The sequence below is a fragment of the Heptranchias perlo genome, chromosome 22 (assembly GCF_035084215.1).
Source record: "Heptranchias perlo isolate sHepPer1 chromosome 22, sHepPer1.hap1, whole genome shotgun sequence".
Taxonomy (NCBI): Eukaryota; Metazoa; Chordata; class Chondrichthyes; order Hexanchiformes; family Hexanchidae; genus Heptranchias; species Heptranchias perlo.
This window is the reverse complement of record NC_090346.1, coordinates 48,162,851-48,185,527: the sequence shown is the minus strand read 5'-3', so window position 1 is coordinate 48,185,527 and position 22,677 is coordinate 48,162,851. Positions and strand designations below refer to the sequence as shown.

At 45.2% G+C, this 22,677-nt stretch overlaps 2 protein-coding genes across 7 annotated transcripts in view; both read left to right on the top strand.

The window, feature by feature from the left end:
• mfsd13al (major facilitator superfamily domain containing 13a-like) overlaps nucleotides 1-8,931 on the top strand; it is a 31,130-nt gene extending 22,199 nt beyond the window's left edge. For all 6 annotated transcript variants that reach the window (XM_068003527.1, XM_068003524.1, XM_068003525.1 and 3 more), the window contains 5 exons: nucleotides 1,973-2,701; nucleotides 4,490-4,644; nucleotides 5,365-5,448; nucleotides 6,181-6,324; nucleotides 7,314-8,931. In XM_068003527.1, the coding sequence (XP_067859628.1) occupies nucleotides 1,973-2,701; nucleotides 4,490-4,644; nucleotides 5,365-5,448; nucleotides 6,181-6,324; nucleotides 7,314-7,455 (1,254 nt within the window). In that variant the 3' untranslated portion in view covers nucleotides 7,456-8,931. The remainder of the gene's footprint in view (nucleotides 1-1,972; nucleotides 2,702-4,489; nucleotides 4,645-5,364; nucleotides 5,449-6,180; nucleotides 6,325-7,313) is intronic.
• A 4,258-nt stretch (nucleotides 8,932-13,189) lies between these two features.
• Nucleotides 13,190-22,677, top strand: part of mettl9 (methyltransferase 9, His-X-His N1-histidine) — a 34,998-nt gene continuing 25,510 nt past the window's right edge. Inside the window, exons 1-4 of the mRNA XM_068003520.1 lie at nucleotides 13,190-13,381; nucleotides 15,978-16,168; nucleotides 18,219-18,428; nucleotides 20,322-20,506. Coding sequence (XP_067859621.1) covers nucleotides 13,289-13,381; nucleotides 15,978-16,168; nucleotides 18,219-18,428; nucleotides 20,322-20,506 — 679 coding nt within the window. The 5' untranslated portion in view covers nucleotides 13,190-13,288. The remainder of the gene's footprint in view (nucleotides 13,382-15,977; nucleotides 16,169-18,218; nucleotides 18,429-20,321; nucleotides 20,507-22,677) is intronic.

Sequence of the window (22,677 nt, the reverse complement as noted above, 5' to 3'; positions counted from 1 at the left end):
CACTCCTCTCAGCTGTTTAAAAAAGTTTTTCCTCATGTCGCCTTTGGTTCTTTTGCCAATCACCTTAAATCTGTGTCCTCTGGTTCTTGACCCTTCTGATGGGAACAGTTGTTGACATTTCAATGCACCTTCTGTCAGTCGTTGTATGCTGGTTTGTGGTGGTCGTTTCCTCAGCACTAAGTTCCCTCCGAGACATTTAATCGGTTGGAGGTACTGAATGGAGGCAAGGCTCTTCACAGGGAGGGGAAACCACTGGGTCAGTCTCCCTGTGTCATTCATCGAATCGTGCAGCACAAAAGGAGGCCATTCGGCCCATTGTGCCTGTGCCGGCTCTTTGAAAGAGCTATCCAATTAGTCCCGCTCCCCTGCTCTTTCCCCATAGCCCTGCAGTTTTCTTCCCTTCAAGTAGTTATTCAATTCCCTTTTGAAAGTTACTATTGAATTTGCTTCCTTCGCCCTTGCAGGCAGTGCGTTCCAGATCATAACAACTCGCTGCGTAATTTTTTTTTTCCCTCATGTCGCCTTTGGATCTTTTGCCAATTACCTTAAATCCGTATCCTCTGATTACTGACCCTTCTGCCACTGGAAACAGAGTAAATTAGGAGAAACTATCACTTGGTTCCGGAATGGCATTGGCGAGGGCCTATGAGAGATTTGCTAATTGCCCACTTACCCAAGGAATTATGCATTTTCCATCATTACAGCTGTGTGGTTTGTACAGATGATTAGATTATAATCAGAATGACTGCGTTGTGATATTCCTGTGCTGTAGTTGAATGGGTCCAAGCACTTGGGGCCCATTATGCAGCGATTGGTGAGTGTTGGACAGTGGGCGTGTGTGGGTATGAGATGAGGTGATGAACAGTCTGGTCACACTCACTAGCATGACTCTCAAACACTTGTAATGATAGATGGGTTATAATCAGATATATCGTTCATGATTTAACTAAGTTTCATACTTGGGATTCCCAAGGCGGGGTGGGGGACGGGTTTGCTGAATTCTCAAGTGTTGGGGACAGTGTACCCCTTGTGTATCACTTGACTGCATCTCTGGTGTTCCATCTGCCAACTTGTTCCTCAAGACCAGGGATGGTAATGTCTAATAGGATTCATTAATAAATCATTAATAATTGCCCCCCCACCCCTCAATTTTCTCTCCTCCTCCAGAAGGTGCTGATTCACAGCTTGATGGAAAGCACCAGTCCTCTGCTTCCTCAGTATTTGAGAGTCTAGCCAGTGAGCGAGGGCAGACTGTTCATCACTGTGGAGCCCTGTCTGATAGCCACACATGCCCACTTCCCAACACCAATCGCTGGATAATGACCAAGCAGGAACTCTGACCGATTTCTGCCTTTCGCAGTGCCTTTGGGAGGAATGCATCAACACATCCCAACCTCATGGCATGACTGCTGGCACTAGGAGCAGTAAGGGGCTGGAGGCTGAGGTAACTTGTTTGGCCTCGGGTTCTTTGGGTGGTTAGTTAGCCTGGGAACGGAGACAAGAGGGGGAACCGTGGAAGGGGGATTTACATATGATCCTTGCCCCTCAATTTGTAGTTTTAAAGTGATTCCAAGAAAATTTTTTTTAGAGGAGACGACCAAAACTAGAGCGCTTTAAAACTATTTCAGACTAAATAATCTATCAATTAGAAGTTGTGCTATTTGTGAATGCTTCTATACACACTGATACAGGAGATCATAGTGTCTAAAGAGTCACTGATCTTTGTGAATGATACAGCACAGAAGGAGGCCATTCGGCCCATCATGCCTGTGCTGGCTCTTTGAAAGAGCTAGCCAATTAATCCCATTCCCCTGCTCTTTCCCCATAGCCCTGCAAATTTTTTCCCCTTCAAGTATTTATCCAATTCCCTTTTGAAAGTTGTTGTTAAATCCGTTTCCCCCGCCGTTTCAGGCAGAGCATTCCAGATGTTAATAACTCGTAGCTGGTAAAAGTATTTTACTTTTCATCTTAGGTGGTCTTCATGATATGGAACGCTTTCAACGATCCGCTTTTCGGCTACTTTCAAGATAACTCCAAGTACCCGTGCTGCGCCAAGCGGCGTCTCTCCATCCTGTACGGCGCTCCGTTTTACGCCATTGCCTTCCTGCTGCCGTGGTTCCCGTGGCGAGCCTATGAAGAAGGTGACTGGCTCTGCGGGCTGCACCTGATGGTCGCCTTGTGTGCCTACGATGGCATGTTGACGTTTGTTCTCTTGGCGCAGTGTGCGCTGTTTGCCGAGATTTCGACCAAGCACGAGAATCGGCTGCAGCTCATCAAATATAACCAAGTGGCCTCATTGGTTGGTTCCTCCAGTGTCCTTTTCTGTGGCCTCGTATCAAACAACATGGAAAACATTTTTAACTTCCAGGCGTTTACTCTCTGTATTGCCATGCTGGCTTTTGCCTGCATGTACTACACTGGCATGCACAGTGTCGGTATGTACGAGGAAGGGGAGAGATCGGAGAAGGACAGGGTGGAAAATGGCACCGATCTCTCCTGGACCTCCGTGTTCTACCTGACCAAACAAATCGTCTCTCAGAAGAACTTCCTGCTCTTCATAGTCATGAACTTTTTCCAGGTTTTCCACCTGGCATTTCTGAACAATTTCATGCTGATCTTTGCGGACCATCTGATTCCAAAGAATCTGCTCCCGGCATTTGTAAAGAGCATAATGTACGGAGCTGGATTCATCTGTCCTCAGGTAATCTACAGAAAATGTTTTGAGTGTGTGATCTCTTTTCTCCCCCCCCGCCCTTTCTCCCGAAGACAATGTTTCATACTGGGGTACGGTTTGTGGGGAATTACTTGTAGGAATGACTCACCCAATGGATGCTCTTCATGAATGGGTGTTGGCAAGCAATTTATCCATGGGAGGGAGGGAGGGGGCTTGCAGTTGACCCTGATCATGCCCAAACCCAATATCCACCATGGGTCAATGGGTAATGATCATGAGAGGGATTCCTGGATATTCTCTCTTCCCCCTTCCCCATCCTTCCTCAACCTGGACCTACTGAGGAAATTTGTGTTCCCAACGATATGCCAGCTGAGACCCCGCACCTTTCGATGCAGATATTCCTGGTCTGTATGATCTCCGCAACACACCATGTTCTTAATATACACAAAATACTTTAATACCACGCTGTTGCTGACTAACTTCCCTGTTGTTCCCTCTACTTTCACATACCTTGAACAAGAGTGGGTGAGGGTAAATGGGCCAGGGGGAAGCTGTGTTGCACTATAACAACAACTTGCATTTATACAGCACCTTTTAACATAGTAAAACATCCCAAGGCCCTTCATATGAGCGTTTATCAAACAAAACTTGACACCGAGCCACATAAGGAGATATTAGGACAGGTCAAAAAGGTAGGTTTTAAGGAGTGTCTTAAAGGAGCAGAGAGAGGTAGAGAGACGGTGAGGTTTAGGGAGGGAATTCCAGAGCTTAGGGCCCAGGCAGCTGAAGGCACGGCCGCCAATGGTAGAGGGCTGAAAATTGGGGGTGCGCAAGAGGCCAGAATTGGAGGAGCGCAGAGATCTTGGAGGGTTGTAGGGCTGGAGGAGATTACAGAGAGAGGGAGGGGGCGAGGCCATGGAGGGATTTTAGCACAAGGATGAGAATTTTAAAATCGAGGCGTTGCCGGACTGGGAGCCAAAGTAGGTCAGCGAGCACAGGGGGTGATGGGTGAACGGGACTTAGTGCGAGTTAGGATACAGGCAGCAGAGTTTTGGATGAGCTCAAGTTTACAGGGGGTACAAAGGGTGCATTAAGGTGAAGCCAGCAGGAGCAGGTGACTGGGAACTCGTTTACACCACACACGCCTTCACATTGCACAACATGATTTGAGCAACTGCTTTATTATCACTCAGATCTGCTCATTACTTTGCTCGTATTCGGTCAGTCAATGATGTCCCACCGCTCCATCCATGATGGAGAAAGTGGCTGAACCTCCTGTAGGCACCAACCAGTGCAGTGATTCCTGTTTGGTGCCGAGTTAGCTGGTTTCAATGGGGTAGCATTCGGATGTTGCATTTGGCCTTGGTGTCCTGGGCTGGAGAGAGGGAGTTTTCAGCCCCAGACCGCTGTCCAGTTTTGTTTCCCGGACAGTGACAGGATCGGATGCAACCGTGCTGTCTGTTGTTGAATAGCGACACTTGCTGGTTGGGCTCATGAAGACTGGCAAGAGCTAGTGTGGTAGGAGCACGTCTTGGGGGTGGGGGGGGGGGGAAGGAGTAGAAAGCAAGAGAAATAAACTGATAGTGATCATTTTCCCATCCCCCTCCCAGTACAGGTGTTAATTGCATAATAAGCATATAGATTTTAATTTTATATATTTAGCTATTTGGTTTGATGTAAACACAATCTTGTAATCCATTTTATGCATTTATTTATAACATTGCTTATGCACCATTTAAAAAGCTGGGCGCTCCCAGCTGTTCCGTAATGTGCTATATCCCAATATTAAACATGCTGTCCTTTTTGCCCTCCCAGCTTTTAATTCTCAGTAGCCAGTCACTGTTGAGGAAGTTTGGCTATTACAAAGTCATCCTGTTTGTCTTCTACTTGGAGCTGATAAGTGCAGCAGCCATGCTGGGCTTGGGCCCAAGTCATTACTATCTGCTGCCTCTCTTCCTTGTTGGAAACATGTAAGTGATGAGTTTCACATCTGTGTGTGTAAGTGTATGTATCTCATCTGCCTTATTGTCACTTCAAGTTACAGGACCATATACACGAATGGGTGGATCCAACTCAGCTCCAGGGTGGGGACATTTTACTGTTCCTGCTCATATTTCCTTATGGTTGCCTATAATGGAACTGAACTGAAATGGAATGCTTCACTCTGGTAACAGTGAGCAAGTACAGGGATGGAGCCAAACCTGGCAGGGAGCAAGCTGGCCAAAGGCTGGTCCATCCTGGGTTACTGTCTGGTATCCCTGGGTTAATGACGTCCCTCTGGGTTACCGTCTGGTGCCCCTCTGGTTAATCAGGCTCCCCTGGGTTACTATAGAGAATGCCTTAGGTACTCACAAAGTGAAGCTCCCTTTGCAGAGAGTCTGTGAAGACTCTACTTGGGCAAAGCTCCAGCTGGTGGCTGGGGAATGTGGAAATGCTCCCCAGCATGAACGGGAGAGGAGAAAATAGTGCCTTTCGGTTATATTTCAAGTATAAGACTGGAGTTGCATACAAAAAAAACATGGAATTATGCTTGTTTTAAGACAAACTTAGCACTGAAATGTAGTAAGACAGGATTTCAGGCATATGCGTTACCATCTGGGAGACAGTCCTAGTTGTAACTGTTGAAGTATTTGTGCCTTTTTGGTACGGATATTCTAATCTAATCCCCGTGTTTCCATTGTCTCTATCAGGGTGATGGTATCTGCCACATTCAGTCTCTTTAACCTGCCCCTGGCTGATATTATTGATGCTGACTTTCAGAACTATAAACGCAGGTAAGGATGAGAATCACTCACTGGTTTCATTGTATATATGGAAATGGTAAAAATTGTCCAGTGTTTATCTTTAATATTTTGATTCTTCTGAGTAAATTTAGTGTCTGGATTTCCATAGTACAGTGTATTGAGAGTTGAACTCTCTGACCCTATAGGTTCCTGTACCCCTGTGACACTCTGGTCTCTGAAAAACAGTCTATTCCTCTTAACGTAAAGTAGCTTAATTCACATTATTGGATAATTCAAATCTCTGTTGCTAGTCAGGCCTTTACAAATACAATCTGCTCTTAATTCAAAGTAGTTTAATTCAAATTATCTGATTGAATATTTTTAGCACTAAATTCCTATTTTACTGTGTTAATTACATTATTTATTTTGAATCATTGGATAATACGATTTTTTTTAAAAGGTCAGACTATGTATGCAGCATTTTGTTCTCCTTTTTGCTATCCAGTTCTTTAGACATGTAGCGATTGAGTGTGGAAAAAATAATCCTAATCGTTGTTCAGTGACCCCTTGCTGGAAAGTGTGGTTGTTGGGTGAGAATAGACTCAGGCTAAATTGTGATGCTCCCACAAGTCCCCCAAACAACAACCTACATTTATATAGTGTCTTTAATGTAGTAAAATGTCCCAAGGTGCTTCACATTCATCCCTCAATGATTTCAATTCATTTTTAACTTTTTTTTTGCATGTTTAATAGAATGAATTATGTTTTTTTTTTACACCTTAGCTTTCCACTGTCTTCTATGGTATTTGGTACAAATGCTTTGTTTACAAAACCAGCTCAGTCACTCGCTCCGATGCTGGTAGTGACTATTCTTAACCAGTTTGACTATGAAAAGCTGAAGGACAACTTAGTACTCCCAGAGCAGAGGTAAGATCAACAGAAACAGTTACCGTTATTACTGAAAGCTTTGTCCTCTGATGGTCTTAACTGTTAAAAAAGCAATTCTTTGAAATATCAGTTAGTTATTTTCTTCAAGATTGCTTCTGGCCTCTGGCATAATGAAAGAACCATTAACAAATTGGGGCAATTGTCCCCAAACTGTTCATTCTTATCAAACTAACTGTTATTTCATCTCTGTATTCTCTTGTACAGTTCTCATCAGTGCAACTTCCTCATTCTAATTTCTCTAACTCAGTGTCTTGCACTCCTGCCAGGGACAGTAGACTGATTTGAAACTTGCTCTACTCCACTCCCAATCTGACCCAAGCTGAACACACAGATGTTGAATGGTGGCTGTGATCTTAAAGGTTTGGACATTCCTGGTCCAGCACAGAAACACGCCTGGTTATTCAGTGAGTCACTAGGGGAGTTGCCTCCATAAGTTTGTGGGTTTATTACTGAGATCCTGCCCCCCTCTCCCCCACTTCCCATTAGCAGGTCTGGAATGACGAGTTCTGATTTGCACTCTAGTCCTGTACTTTGCGTGACTTGTTAGAATAGCTGACCTACATTGGTTCCCAGTCCCACCAACACCTTGATTTTTAAAATTCTCATCCTCGTGTTCAAATCCCTCCACGATCTCGCCTTCAATAGTTCTGTAACCTCTGCAATCCTCCAACTCCTGTCCATCCCCCACTTCCTTCTCCCCACCATTGACGGCCGTGCCTTTAGTCGTCTGGGCCCTAAGCTCTGGAATTCCCTCCCTAAACCTCTCCGCCCCTCTCCTTTAATTCCTATCTCTTTGACCAAGCTTTTGGTCACCTGACCTAACGTCTCCTCCTTTTGGCTGATTGTCAGTTTTTGTCCGATTACGCCATGGGATGTTTTACTATGTTAAAGGCGCTGTAGAAATGCAAGTTTTTGTTGTAGTTTGAGTGTTTTAAAACTGTCCTTGTCCTGTTTCTTTTACCTTGCAGTGCACTGCAGGAGCTGCACTGGGCCATGTTTTACCTGATCTGCCTGACTCCCATAATCATTGCGGTTCTGCAGATTCTGGCATGGACCCCGTTCTCCATCCGGAATAGCCACACTGATGCTGCAAAATACATGGAATCCTAAAGAGTAGCACTCCATCGTGACGAACCTTAATGGGAACGAATGAAGATTTTAAACCTCTTGAGTTAGTCTTTGATTTTGGGGATTATAATATTACGTGCTGTGGTGATTCAGAGTTGGTGACGTGGTAGAATTTTAAATTTTTAAAAAATTCTTTCTTGGGATGTGGGCGTCACTGGCGAGGCCGGCATTTATTGTCCATCCTAATTGCTCTTGAGAAGGTGGTGGTGAGCCGCCTTCTTGAGCCGCTGCAGTCCGTGTGGTGAAGGTTATTTCACACTGGTGGTAGGCAGGGAGTTCCAGGATTTTGACCCAGCGACGATGAAGGAACAGCGAAAAATTTCCAAGTCGGGATGGTGTGTGACTTGGAGGGAAACGTGCAGGTGGTGTTGTTCCTATGCACCTGCTGCCCTTGACCTTCTAGGTGGTAGAGGTCGCAGGTTTGGGAGGTGCTGTCGAAGAAGCCTTGGTGAGTTGCTGCAGTGCATCCTGTGGATGGTACACACTGCAGCCACGGTGTGCTGGTGGTGAAGGGAGTGAATGTTTAAGGTGGTGGATGGGCTGCTGATCATGTGGACTGCTTTGTCCTGGATGGTGTCGAGCTTCTTGAGTGTTGTTGGAGCTGCACTCATCCAGGCAAGAGACTATCCTGTACGCTGAAGAGCACAATCATAGTGAACAATGTTTTTACTGGTGCCTTCAACCGATTCTGACCAAACAGATGGTTTGGGAGTGACCATATGAAGGAGCTGAGCTCTGACTGAGGGGTTTTATGTAAGTTGGAAGGTGAGGCTGAGGAAAACCCATTCAGTCTGCCTTGTCATTTGGGTCCTTGTTAAGATATGGCACACAAGTTCCGTTTTGGCTCCAGCTTTCATGTGGTTTCTCTCTCGTTCTGATCCAGACCTTCTCCACACTCCTTCCGATTCTAAAAGCCATCTCTTGTTCCCCAATAAAATGTTAGTAGAACTCTCTAAGTTCAAACTTGACACACTGGTTATATATTCCTGTCCTGTGCCAAATGTGTAGTACTGTACTGCCCAATGTGTAGTACTGTACTGCCCAATGTGTATGATGCCTTCTTTAGTGTGTGAGGCTCCAGATGTGCTGGCTCCAACCTTCACTCAGCTTTTCAGTCCGTAAGATTTGTAATACCAGATCTCTTGCAGAAATTACACCCACGCTGATTGTAGTGTTTTCAAAAAAGATATAATTATTTTGTAAAACTACGCAAAATAGAGCAGAATTGTTTAAAGGAAAGGGTGAAGGAAAAACCAGCTTGAGAAATAAGTAAGAGGGTGTTCTTTCACTTCACAGCTGGATTGGAATTGCTAGGTCAATCTTTCTCTCCTATTTATCTCGGTGCCTATAAAGTGTGAGTTTGGTACTATTAAGAATGCGTTAAGCTAGTTACACTCCTTGGGTAAACTGTATATGTCATTCTGAGCCATTTTATGTTATTAAACTGCTTCCATCACCTCTCATGGTCCATGTGGGGTATTTTACATTACTCTGATTTACAGATTTCTATGTTGAAAGGTTTGAGAAAAACTTGATGTGACTTTTAGCTGTAGAAGTGAGGGATTCTGACCTTGTGATGTCTTAGATTCAATCCCTGGTCAGTGGTGAGTTAGCTCATCTCAACCAGGACATTGGTGAACTCACCACAATTTGCTTCAGCATCCTATAGGCTCCCATTCCGCATTGCTGTCCAGTCACCACTTCTGGAAAGTCTATTGGTGTTTACATTGGATGTGGACAGATCAGGCTTACTTCTGATGGTCATCATGGTCAAATAGCCTACTGGTGCTCACTGTCTAGGCTCGCACGTGAAGAATGGACCCATGGCTACACTAGTGCCTGTGAAACTTCAGCGAGGGAGAGAAAAAATAAACTGCACTTTCGCAAATCAAGCCTTCTATACAGGACGGTAAAGGCAATAGAGGGATACAGGGGGCAGGGTGGGAAGAGGTAATTAGACTGGGAGGAGGCTCGTGTGATGAATAAACACCAGCACTGACCAGTTGGATGGAATTTCTGTGCTGTAGATTCTATGTAGCACATGCCCACTTCCATTGGCAGTGATCTGGGAGCAGCCTCCCCTCAGCTGAGTGGGTGTGTGGTGACCGGAGACTTCAGATGTGGAAAACACAACATCTTTTTTAAAACTGAGGGGAGATCATTTGATGGAATATGAACCTCCAGCCAAGTGTGGTTGAGTACTCGAGTGATCAGTGCAGGACATGGTGTCATAGAAATGGGGTCCACTCTTTTAAGAATGAAGTAGCCCTCAATGATTTTGTTTGTAAAGTCATTCACAGTCATTGCCACAATGACCAGCACTAAACACGAATCACCAGATGATTTGGGGAAGGTTATGTCATTAACTAATCTGTAGGATTTGCTATCTCTGTGGTCTAAGAACTCGAGCAGGATGTGGATGCTTCACTCACTCAGGTACAAGCTCTTTACTGAATCAAAATCATGCTATCTACCACAACACCACTGATTTATATAGTGCATAAAATATAAATACAGTCTGAACAAACATAAAGACTCTCCTGCATAATGCAGTGTATTGAAAGTGCTTTATTCAATGCTGCAAAATTGTCTTCACTCCAAGATGAAGAATGGAACTCCTTTTGTTACAAAGAATCCCTGTTTCTCAGAGGTGCCTATGCTTTAGAAAGAAAGAGAACTTGCATTTATATAAGAACATAAGAAATAGGAGCAGGAGTAGGCCAATCGGCCCCTTCGAGCCTGCTCTGCCATTTAATAAGATCATGGCTGATCTGATCCTAACCTCAAATCTAAATTCATGTCCAATTTCCTGCCTGCTCCCAGTAACCCCTAATTCCCTTTACTTCTAGGAAACTGTCTATTTCTGTTTTAAATTTATTCAATGATGTAGCTTCCACAGCTTCCTGGGGCAGCAAATTCCACAGACCTACCACTCTGAGTGAAAAAGTTTCCCCTCATCTCAGTTTTGAAGGAGCAGCCCCTTATTCTAAGATTATGCCCCCTAGTTCTAGTTTCACCCATCCTTGGGAACATCCTTACCGCATCCACCCGATCAAGCCCCTTCACAATCTTATATGTTTCAATAAGATCGCCTCTCATTCTTCTGAACTCCAATGAATAGAGTCCCAATCTACTCAACCTCTCCTCATATGTCCGCCCCCTCATCCCCGGGATTAACCGAGTGAACCTTCTTTGTACTGCCTCGAGAGCAAGTATGTCTTTTCTTAAGTATGGACACCAAAACTGTATGCAGTATTCCAGGTGCGGTCTCACCAATACCTTATATAACTGCAGCAATATCTCCCTGTTTTTATATTCTATCCCCCAAGCAATAAAGGCCAACATTCCGTTGGCCTTCTTGATCACCTGCTGCACCTGCATACTAACTTTTTGATTTTCTTGCACTAGGACCCCCAGATCCCTTTGTACTGCAGTACTTTCCAGTTTCACACCATCAAGATAATAACTTGCTCTCTGATTTAGCACCTTTCACTGCCTCAGGAAGTCCCAGGGTGCTTCACAACCAATGAAGTACCTTTGAAGTGTAGTTACTGTTGTATTGTAGGAAACTGAAGAAAAAGGTATGGGGTAAAGGCAAGGGAATGGGACTAGGTGAAGAGCAGCTTCAGAGAGCCAGCACCGGCATGATGGGCCGAATGTGCTGTAAAATTCTATGATGGAGTTAAAATACGGATCAGCCATGATCTAATTGGCAGAACAGGCTTGAGGGGCTGAATGGCCTCCTCCTGTTACTATATTCCTTCTTATGATTCTAGTGCCTAACCTCATTGATTTTGTTTGGGCTGGTTAATTGGATTTTCTAAGGGTTATTACTGTTAAACTCTGTTGGTTGACCTGCTGCAATTTATGTCATCACATTTATTCAAGCAATTCAGGGATGCTGGAATGATAACTTCCCCCCCCCCCCCCATGCTGTAATCACCATATCCAGAAGGTATTATTTTGATTAAAGTATGAACCAAATCCAGCCAGAGCTCAAGGGAACCCAGTTATAGTCTAGTTTGGTAAACATCACAGTATAAAACAGTAATTTATTGTATTTGGTTTGTTCCAATACGTTAAACTCATTACCATAGTAGAACTGGACATGTTTCACTGTTATAATTAGATTTAAAAATCGATTCCTATTTGTTCATTTATAGCTTCTGTGGTGTTTTAATGGCTTGCAGCAATACTTGTTAATACATACGGTATAATCCTTTAGCAGTTGGGTTTCAGATCTGAATAACACCCAGTAGACTTTGCTGATTGCATCGTAAAAAGTCTGGACAGGATTTTCTGCTTCTACACTCCGCAGGTCATGATTTCCCATCTATAGATGGAAAATCGCAAGCACAGAACTGGTAAATCCTGGCCAGTGAAATTGTCTATCAAGCTTGAAGCAGACCCAAGACCTTGGCTGAAAATGGCCTTTCAAATCTGAGTTCTTGAAAAAGAAAGACTTGCATTTATATAGCGCCCTTCACGACCTCAGGACATCCCAAAGCGCTTTACAGCCAATGAAGTACTTTTGAGGTGTAGTCACTGTTGCAATGTAGGAAACATGGCAGCTAATTTGCGCACAGCAAGATCCCACAAACGGCCGTGCGATAATGACCAGATAATCTGTTTAGTGCTGTTAATTGAGGGATAAATATTGGCTGGGACGATCTTTCCAAAGTGTGACTCATTCAACTATTATGTATATATCTGATCAGGATCACCCCTGAAATGTTTGCCCATCTCCCCCTTTCAGATACTGACCGCCCTATCGTACATTTCCAGCATTTATTTCACTGCCAATTTCAATTCATTTCAGTGGAGTGAATAGAGCTGAAGGTTTTTTAAAAAACTTAAACTGGCAAAAGAACCGGGGGGGAGGGGTAAGAGATTATTTTTATGCAGCAAGTTATGATCTGGAATGCACTGCCTGAAAGGGCGGTGGAAGCAGATTCAAACAGATAGTAACTTTCGAAAGGCAATTGGGTATATACTTGAAAAGGGGGGAGTGGGACTAATTGGATAGCTCTTTCAAAGAGCTGGCACAGACGCGATGGGGCGAATGGCCTCTTTCTGTGCTGTATGATTGTGTAACATCATTACAACAGATCCTACATTACAACACTGACTACACTTCAAAAGTACTTGGTTGGCTGTAAAGCACTTTGGGACCTCCTAACGTCGTGAAAGGCGCTATATAAATGCAAGTGGTTCCTTCTTATAACCTCGAATGTGTTAAAAAATCAACACTATTCAGGCACCGAATATGAGTTTTATTAACTCCTTCAAAGGCTTCTAAAAACAGTCAACCAACACTTCCCATCGCCCAGCAACAGGAGGAAGAGGAAATTGCATTCAAATTGAACGTGGCTGATATCGCGGGGGAACGGAAATCCCTGTGACACAGGAAGTCTGCGTGAATCGTCGCAGGGATGTGGGATTTCAGGGCTGGGTTCTGAAATCCTTGAATTTGGGATTTTAAGCGGTCAGTTGCACCGCGGGGGCCCCATTGCAGGGGGAGAGGGGAGAGGGTGAAGGGGGGGGGGTGAATGCATCGGGTGGCGGTGCTAGCCACGAGGCTGCCGCATTTCCCCCCTACACTCACCCTCTTTTTGCAAAATGTTTGCCCGCTGTTGACCCGAGATCCCCCCCCCCCCTCCCCCTCCCGGGGACCTGTGCGGAGGGGGTTCCCCCGGAATCCCCGGGCTCAGACAGGCGCCTCGCGCGGGGGGCTTCCCCCGGGATTCCCAGGACGGCGCTGACGCGCGTGGCGCTCCTGCTCGGTTACTTTGTTGCCCTGTTGTTACTGAGGAGGATGTGGAGCAGCGGGTACCCGCGGAGCCCCCTGTCCCGCTCATTGCTCATCAATATGAGGCATCAGCGCGACGATGAATACGATAAGTTCCAGGTACGCCATTCCTACCGTCTCCTTTTAGGGTCTTTTTTTGTTGAGGGGGAAGGGGTGTTAAAAAAAAGTTTGGACGGCATTGTTGCATTAAAGGGATCGACCTCCTGAAAAAAGTGTTTGCAAACATTTTTTTCTGAACAAATCCAAGATATCGTGCAGTAAACCTTGTTGCAGTTCATCTCTTGACGCATCTTCTCTCCCCCCCCCCCCCCCCTCCATTGCTACACATTGTTTTTCTGAAGATACTGGTGATAAGTGTATGGGCCTGGGGATCAAGTCCCACTCCAGTGACTTGAGCACATAATCTAAGCTGCCACTCCCAGTGCAGTACTGAGGGAGTGCCACACTGTCAGAGGAGGAAACATTAAATCAAGGCGCCCTCTGCCATCTCAGACAGGATGTGGAGATGCCGGTGATGGACTGGGGTTGACAATTGTAAACAATTTTACAACACCAAGTTATAGTCCAGCAATTTTATTTTAAATTCACAAGCTTTCGGAGGCTTCCTCCTTCCTCAGGTGAACGGTGTGGAAATGAAATCCTCAAAATGAAATCGCATTTATAATTCACAGAACAATGCTTGGTGATTACAGACAGTTTTTTCAACTGCCCGTTGCCAAGGCAATCAGTGTGCAGACAGACAGGTGTTACCTGCCAGGTCTCAGAATATACAAATCACCAAAAAAAAACAACAAACAAAAAAAAACAGAGATAGAGAGGTAGAAACATAGAAAAGACAGCAACTGACCCGTTATATTAAAAACAGATAACATTTGTTCGCTGGTGGGGTAACGTGTAGCGTGACATGAACCCAAGATCCCGGTTGAGGCCGTCCTCATGGGTGCGGAACTTGGCTATCAATTTCTGCTCGACGATTTTGCGTTGTCGTGTGTCTCGAAGGCCGCCTTGGAGTACGCTTACCCGAAGGTCGGTGGATGAATGTCCATGACTGCTGAAGTGTTCCCCGACTGGGAGGGAACCCTCCTGTTTGGCGATTGTTGCGCGGTGTCCGTTCATCCGTTGTCGCAGCGTCTGCATGGTCTCGCCAATGTACCATGCTCTGGGGCATCCTTTCCTGCAACGTATGAGGTAGACAACGTTGGCCGAGTCACATATTCTGAGACCTTGAAGGTAACACCTGTCTGTCTGCGCACTGATTGCCTTGGCAACGGGCAGTTGAAAAAACTGTCTGTACTCACCAAGCATTGTTCTGTGAATTATAAATGCGATTTCATTTCGAGGATTTCATTTCCACATCGTTCACCTGAGGAAGGAGGAAGCCTCCGAAAGCTTGTGAATTTAAAATAAAATTGCTGGACTATAACTTGGTGTTGTAAAATTGTTTACAAATCTCAGACAGATGTACCGCTACTTTGGTTAATCTGTAAATCTACAAGTCACTTATTTCCTTGCTTGGTGCAAGAATGGCTGCTATATTTGCCCACATAACAACAGTGACTGGACTCCAGAAAGTAATTGTACGTGAAGCACTTCATGAGGGGTCGTTCCTGAGAGGCGTTCTACAAATGCAATCTCACTTTTCCTCTTTTTCTGTTTGATTAGTCTCTGGTTGGTGAACAGTTGTTTTTCGGACTGGAGGGAGGTGTACAGTTGTGTTCCCCAGGGGTCGGTACCGGGACTACTGCTTTTTTTGATATATATTAACGATTTGGACTTGGGTGTACAGGGCACAATTTCAAAATTTGCAGATAACACAAAACTTGGAAGTGTAGTAAACGATGAGGATAGTGATAGACTTCAAGGGGACATAGACAGGCTGGTGGAACGGGCGGGCACGTGGCAGATGAAATATAATGCAGAGAAGTGCGAAGTGATACATTTTGACAGGAAGAACGAGGAGCGGCAAAATAAACTAAAGGGTACAATTCTAAAGGGAGCACAGTTCCTTTTTGCAACAACAACTTGCATTTATATAGCGCCTTTAATGTAGTAAAACATCCCAAAGCACTTCACAGGAGCGATTATCAAACAAAATTTGACTCCGAGCCACATAAGGAGATATTAGGACAGGTGAGCAAAAGCTTGGTCAAAGAGGTAGATTTTAAGGAACTTTAAGGTCTTAAATGAGAGAGAGAGGTAGAAAGACGGAGAGATTCAGGGAGGGAATTCCAGAGCTTAGGGTCTAGGCAGCTGGAGGCACAGCCGCCAATGGTGGAGTGATTAATGTCGGGGATGCGCAAGAGGCCAGAATTGGAGGAGGGCAGAAATCTCGGAGGGTTGTAGGACTGGAGGAGGTTACAGAGAGAGGGAAGGAGGCAAGGCCACGGAGGGATTTGAAATCAAAGATGAGAAATTTTAAATGGAGGCGTTGCCGGTCCGGGAGCCAATGTAGGTCAGCGAACACAGGAGGTGATGGGTGAACGGGACTTGGTGTGAGTTAGGATACGGGCAGCAGAGTTTTGGATGAACTCAAGTTTATGGAGGGTGGAAGATGGGAGACCGGCCAGGAGAGCATTGGAACGGTCGAGTCTGGAGGTAACAAAGGCACGAATGAGTGTTCCAGCAGCAACCATGTGAGGGTGACAGTGATTTCTGTTGAGGGTGCGGATACTGTTCACTGTCATTTTTTTTGCAGTGGTACGTCTGTGACACAGAATTGCTGCCAAAGTGTCTGCAGCCGTTGTTCGTTCAGAGTCACCTGGATCCGGGGACACGGGCCTTCCTCAGGCAGTGTTCGGAGAAGTCCGGCTGGCTCTTTGTTCAGATTTATTACTCCTTCGTCACCTCGGTGTTTGGTCTGTTCATGTCGAAGACGTCTATCAACGGGTAAAGAGTCTTAATTAAAAAAAAAAATTTAAATGATTGCTATTCCTGATTCTCCATGGGGTGACGAGGCTGGCTGATATTGGTGTCAGCTCTCCATGCTGAGTGTGCCCTGTGATGGGGATCTGGGAGCAGGTAGCTTGTTTTTATAGCCAGGGATAATGAGGTGAGTGCAAGAGCCAAGAGAAAGGAGGGCGCCCTTTTTAAATGAAACATCCTTGTGCGAATTGAGGGACGTGCCTCCCGATCAGCACCGTTTTCGTACAAGCGTTTGACAAGGTGTCAGCCGTGACTCAGTGGGCAGCCTCTGAGTCAGAGGGTTGTGGGTTCAAATCTCACTTCAGAGACTTGAGCACAAAATCTAGGTTGATATCCCCAGGGCAGTACTGAGGGAGTACTTTCAGTTGAGACGTTAAACCGAGGCCCCGTCTGCCCCTCTCAGGTGGATGTTAAAGATCCCATGACACTATTTCGAAGAAGAGCAGGGGAGTTCTCCCTGGTGTCCTGGCCAATATTTATCCCTCAACCAACATCACTAAAAACAGACTATCTGGTCATTATCTCATTGTTGTCTGTGGGATCTTGCTGTGCGCAATTTGGCTGCCTCATTTCCTACATTACAACAGTGGCTACACTTCAAAAGTAATTAATTGGCTGTAAAGCGCTTTGGGATGTCTTGAGGTTGTGAAAGGCGCTATATAAATGCAAATCCTTCCTTGTGTGAGCATCGGCATGTGATCCCACATCATGCCACTTGGTGGTGCAGTGCTGCAACACTTGGCCCTTTCTTTAAGGCGCTTTGTTTTTAAACCATGTGGACGATTTTTAAAAATCCTAAATGCATTCCTCCTTCTCTAAATCTATAAAAAATCTCATTAGCGAGTTAGACTACAATCGAAATCACTGCCAGGCAGAAACGCTGATTGAAATTTTCACTGGTGGTTCGAAGGGTAGATTCACCTCCTCTCGAGTCATTGAGTAAATTTTTCCCACTCCCTTCTCCGGGCACTGAGGCCAATTAAAGTGCAGCTAATCCAGCCGACCGAGAGCAGCTCCCTCGGCACAAACCTCGGATCGCCCTGCTCTGACCGTCTCAACGAGAAAATTTAACCCGAGCTGCTGGACAGTAATTTATATTGTGGTTTAACTTGCTAAAGAGAAGTGTTTTTATACACTTAGAATGCATTTAAGCATTTTTAAAATATATATTTATTTGTTCTCGGGATGTGGTGACACCGGCAAGTCCACATTTGTTGCCTCGAGGGCATTGAGAATCAACCATGTAGGGAGGGGCTGAAGACACATGGAGAACAGACCCCAGTTAGTGATGGCAGAACATGAACAGGCCACAGATCCAGTAAATTCAATTTCACACTTTACCAGGGTGGGATTTGAACTCGCGACCTCTGGGCTGCCAGTCCAGCACCATAACCGCGACGGTACCGAACCCGATACTTGTTACTGAGCTGTCTCTGTATTACGTGTGAGGAGTTCTGGTCTCCATATTACAAAAGGGTATAGAGGCACTGGAGAAGGTGCAGTTAAGATTTACAAGGATGATATCAGAACTGAGAGGTTAGAACTGTCAGGAAAGGCTGAACAGGCTGGGGCTCTTTCCTCTAGAAAAGAGAAGGCTGAGGGGTGACCTGATAGAGGTCTTTAAGATTATGAAAGGCTTTGATAGAGTAGACGTGGAGAAGATGTTTCCACTTGTGGGGGAGACCAAAACTAGGGGTCATAAATATAAGATAGTCACTAATAAATCAAATAGGGAATTCAGGAGAAACTTCTTCACCCAGAGAGTGGTGAGAATGTGGAACTAGTTACCACAAGGAGTAGTTGAGGCGAATAGCAGAGATTCATTTAAGGGGAAGCTAAATAAACACATGAGGGAGAAAGGAATAGAAGGATATGGTGATAGGGTGAGATGAAGTAGGGAAGGAGGAGGCTCGTGTGGAGCATAAACACCGGCTTGGACCGAATGGCCTGTTTCTGTGCTATAAATTCTATCTCTCTGTCTCTCTCTCTCTTTCCCCCACCCCTCGTCGGACAGGCTGCTGGGGAGGGGCTCGATGTTCGTCTTCTCTGCAGAGCAGTTCCTTCGGCTGCTCCGGGTGGGGCCAGACTGGAGGACGCGCAGGATGCTGGATCTCGGAGCCGGGGACGGAGAGGTTACTAAGATCATCAGCCCCCATTTTGAAGAGGTCTACGTGACTGAAGTGTCTCCCACCATGAAGTGGCAACTTAAAAAGAAACAGTACAGGTAAAAAAAAATTTAAAAACTGCTTCACCTTAAATTAGGAGCAAAATCTGTTCAATTTTAACCAGGCAGTATTTAAAAATATATATATTCCGTCTCGGGATGTGGGCATCGCTGGTGAGGGCTAGCCATCCCTGAGAAGATGGTGGGCCTTCTTGAACCACTGATAACAACAGGTTTAGTACAACTGAATGTCTCGCTAGGCCACTTCGGAGGGCAATTAAGAGTCAACCACATTGGTGTGGGGACTGGAGCCACGTGTAGGCCCAGACCGGGTAAGGACGGCAGGTTTCCTTCCCTTAAAAGACATTAATGAACCAGTCATGTTTTTACAACAATCCGACAGCTTCACGGTCACTTTTCCTGGTCCCAGCTGTTTATTCCCAGCTGATTTCACAATCTCAAAGTGCCGTGGTGAGATTTGAACTCGCGTTCTCCAGATTACTAGTCCAGCCAATGACCCCTGTACTGTATGTTACAATGGTAACCGTGTGCAGGGCTACAGGGCTCTTGCATGTAACAAATAGCGTTTCCTGTTGAGGCTGTACATTTACTTTATCCATGGTACAACACAGAACAAAAGCAAGTTAATCTGATACTTAGTAACATCGTAACAGCTTCAGGCCAGAGAAGCCCTTCAGCCCATCTAGCCCACCTAGCCACACTATCCCCTTGATGTAATTTTAATAATTCTGAATAATTTGTTGACAAGAACATGTCTGATTCCTTCTTGAAACCTCTTAAAGTTTCTTGTTCCACCACCTGTGCCGGTAATCTGCTCCATATACTGACCAGCCTTTTAGTAATAAAAAAAAAGTTGTACCTACATTTCCTTCAGCGCATAGTGTAATCAAACCCACAGATACTGGTTTCTCCTTCCCCTTTCTAGGTTGTTCCTCTCAAGATGTGGGCAATACTGGCAAAGCCACACTTACTGACCATCCCTAGTGATGGACCTTCTCATGTAGCCAGCGTTTGTATGAGTGCCACTTCAGAGTCAAGCATGTAGTGTGGGACTGGAGTCACGTGTAGGCCAGACTGGGCAGGCTCCTTTCCCTGAAGGGTATTCGTTGGGGTTTTTATGACAGTTCTGAAGCTTTCGTGGTCCTTTCTCCACAAATAATCAGATTTATCGAATTCAGTTTCACAACTTACCTTGGTGGTATTTGACCTCCTGACCTCTAGGTTACTAGCCCAGTACTATAACCACTCGGCTATGATTCCTCACCATGATTGACTAGCCTGACATTGAATGCCCGACTGTGGGAAGGGTAGCCCAATCGTGCCCTCGCCCATAACCCCTACACTACCGTACCTTCCATTGTACGGTTCCTTGGCACTACAGAGAAGTTGATTAAAGATAAACTACAACGACACCGGCTGGGTTTTTTTCCCCGGTCGATTTTTCTCCCCCTCTTCTGAAGGTGGTGGTGAGCCGCCTTCTTGAACCGCTGCAGTCCGTGTGGTGAAGGTTCTCCCGCAGTGCTGTCAGGTCGGGAGTTCTAGAATTTTGACCCGGCGACGATGAAGGAACGGCCGATATGTGTCCAAGGTGACGGTGTGTGATTTGGGAGGGGAACTTGGAGGTGATGGTGTCGCCATGAACCTGCTGCCCTTTTCTTTCCATTCCAGATGGTGGAGGTTATGGGTTTGGGAGGTTCTGCCGATGAAGCCTTGGCGAGTTGCTGCAGTGGGTGTTAGTTAGAAGGATAATTGAGATCACCCTTCTTGGGGATAGGGTGAAGGTAAGCAAGTTTCGAAGGAAAAGGAAAGGCGGACTAGGAGTGAGAGGGATTGAGCGTTCCCCATGCACCTGCCACCCTTGACCTTCTGGGTGGTGGAGGTCGCGGGTTTGGGAGGTGCTGTGTTCAAACATGTTCCCCTTGTGTTTTGTAGACTCCTGGGGATTGACGAGTGGCAGGACACCGGCTTTCGGTACGATGTGATCAGCTGCCTGAACTTGCTGGACCGATGTGATCGGCCGCTGACCCTACTGAAGGACATCAGGAAAGTGCTGGAACTAAGTAAAGGTCGTCTGATCCTGGCAATGGTCTTACCCTTCCAACCCTATGTGGAAAATGGTAAGTACCACAAGAAATGACCGGTGGGGGGGGAAGAGAATCTGGACACTGCAACCTTTAAATTTGTTCAATCAGAAGCAGTCAGCTGTGCAAAAACAGTGCGAGAAAAGAGTGCAGGAAACATAATCCCAATGTCAGCCTGGATTAGAAATAAATGGCAGCCTTATTAAAATAGTCTTTGTACTGAATTCGATCTGTGTATATTTTTCCTTCCACCGGGGGAGTGATACAAGTCCAGGTTATGTGTCTGAGTGCTCATCACTCACAGAGTTATCACTGGGCTGCTCAGTCCAGTGCGTTAGCCACTGGCCACATGTGGCTAATTGGGGATCCAGATGTGGCTAATTGCATTTCTGATTAGTAAATAAACAATGAGTAACAGACACCGTCGTTGGTCATGTGCTCTCAATACTCATTCGCACAGCGTGCGCATGTGAACTTTAACCTTTTTTGTGCGTTTGTTGATAAAATGTAAAGCAGAGAGAGTGTGGGTATTTTTTGATCGTTGTGGCTGGTTTATTTCCTTGGTCACTGAGTGGTGGCAGATGTTTGTTAAGTGAATATCCCCGTGTGAAGCACATTTACCTTATTGTGTGTAAGGTGTTTTCTACTAAAATTAGTGCATGTGGTTAAAATGCTGTCGCCATAGCAACACCTGTGGCTAGTCAGCGATTTCTATTGGACAATACTGGATTAGCGTACTGGCACTAAGGCACCACAGGAGGGAAATTGCACTTCAGTGTTGCACTAATCATGTGATGTTCTTAATCCATCTTCTCAAATTGTTCCCCTCACATTCCCAGAGTTGTAACCAGCAACACTCCACTCTGGAATTATTGAGCTCAAAACAAGCTGTCTGGACACAATCCGAGTTCGGAAGGACGAAATCCCTAATTGCTGTGTTTGTTTTTCAACACTTTGAGCAAACGTAGTCTGAAAACTTCAGAGTTCTGGCTTTTTAAACCTTGTTCCTGTTCTCTCAGCGATCCCAAGCTACCCATGAGCAGATTGTGCTGCTCGTGATGAAGTCAGGTACATCTTGGGTTGTGTAGCTCAGGACTAACGATTTCCCCATTTAGCTGTAACACTGGAATTCGTGTAAGATTCTCGCTACATCTCCTGTCAATCCAGAAGGTCCACATTTACAGGCTAAAATAACTAATCGAATTTATTCACAAGTAAATCAATATACAGAATCGTAGCTGTTGGGGATATACTGTACAGTACATAAAATGTATAAAACGTCCAGAAATAATTTTATAAGGAGTTTGGGACTGGTATTGTGGTGGTTACGCTACTGGACTAGTAATCCAGAGAATGTGATTCATAAACCCACCACAGCAACTGAGAATTTGAATTCAGATTTAAAACAAAATCTGGAAATAAAAAGTGACCACGAAGCTGTCAGATTGTGGTTAAAAACTCAGCTGGTTCACTAATGACCTTTAGGGAAGGGAACCTGCCGTCCTTACCCAGTCTGGGACCATATGTGACTCCAGTCCCACACGAACTTGGTTGACTCTTAACTGCCCTGTGAAGTGTCTAGCAAGCTACTCCGTTGTATCAGGGCAAGTAAGGATGGACAATAAATGCCAGCTTTGGCCGCACCCATATCCCGAGAATTAATTTAAATTTAAATTAAATGTTTTTGTTTTCCTTTTTAAACCTTCAGGTAGAGATGAGCCTATCTAGATAATCCCACTCTTGACCCTTAGTTAATAGGTAAGGAATCTTACAACACCAGGTTATAGTCCAACAGTTTTATTTGAAAATCACAAGCTTTCGGAGGCTTTCTCCTTCGTCAGGTGTGTGTGGGATTCCTTGAAATTTATCGCATACATAGACAGAGAACAATGCCTGGTGATTACAGATAATCTTTCCAACTGCCCGTTATCAAGGCAATCAAAGGAATTGAATGGTGTTCAGACAGAGAGACATTAGATACTAGACTACTGAATATACAAACGGCCAGAACCAAAGACAGAGAGAGAGAGAGAGAGAGAGAGAGAGAAACATCCGAAAGGAAGAGAAAGAGAGAGAATGACCAGTTGTATTAAAAACAGATAACCTTTATTCGCTGGTGGGGTTACGTGTAGCGTGACATGAACCCAAGATCCCGGTTGAGGACGGGCCATGAGGACGGCCTCAACCGGGATCTTGGGTTCATGTCA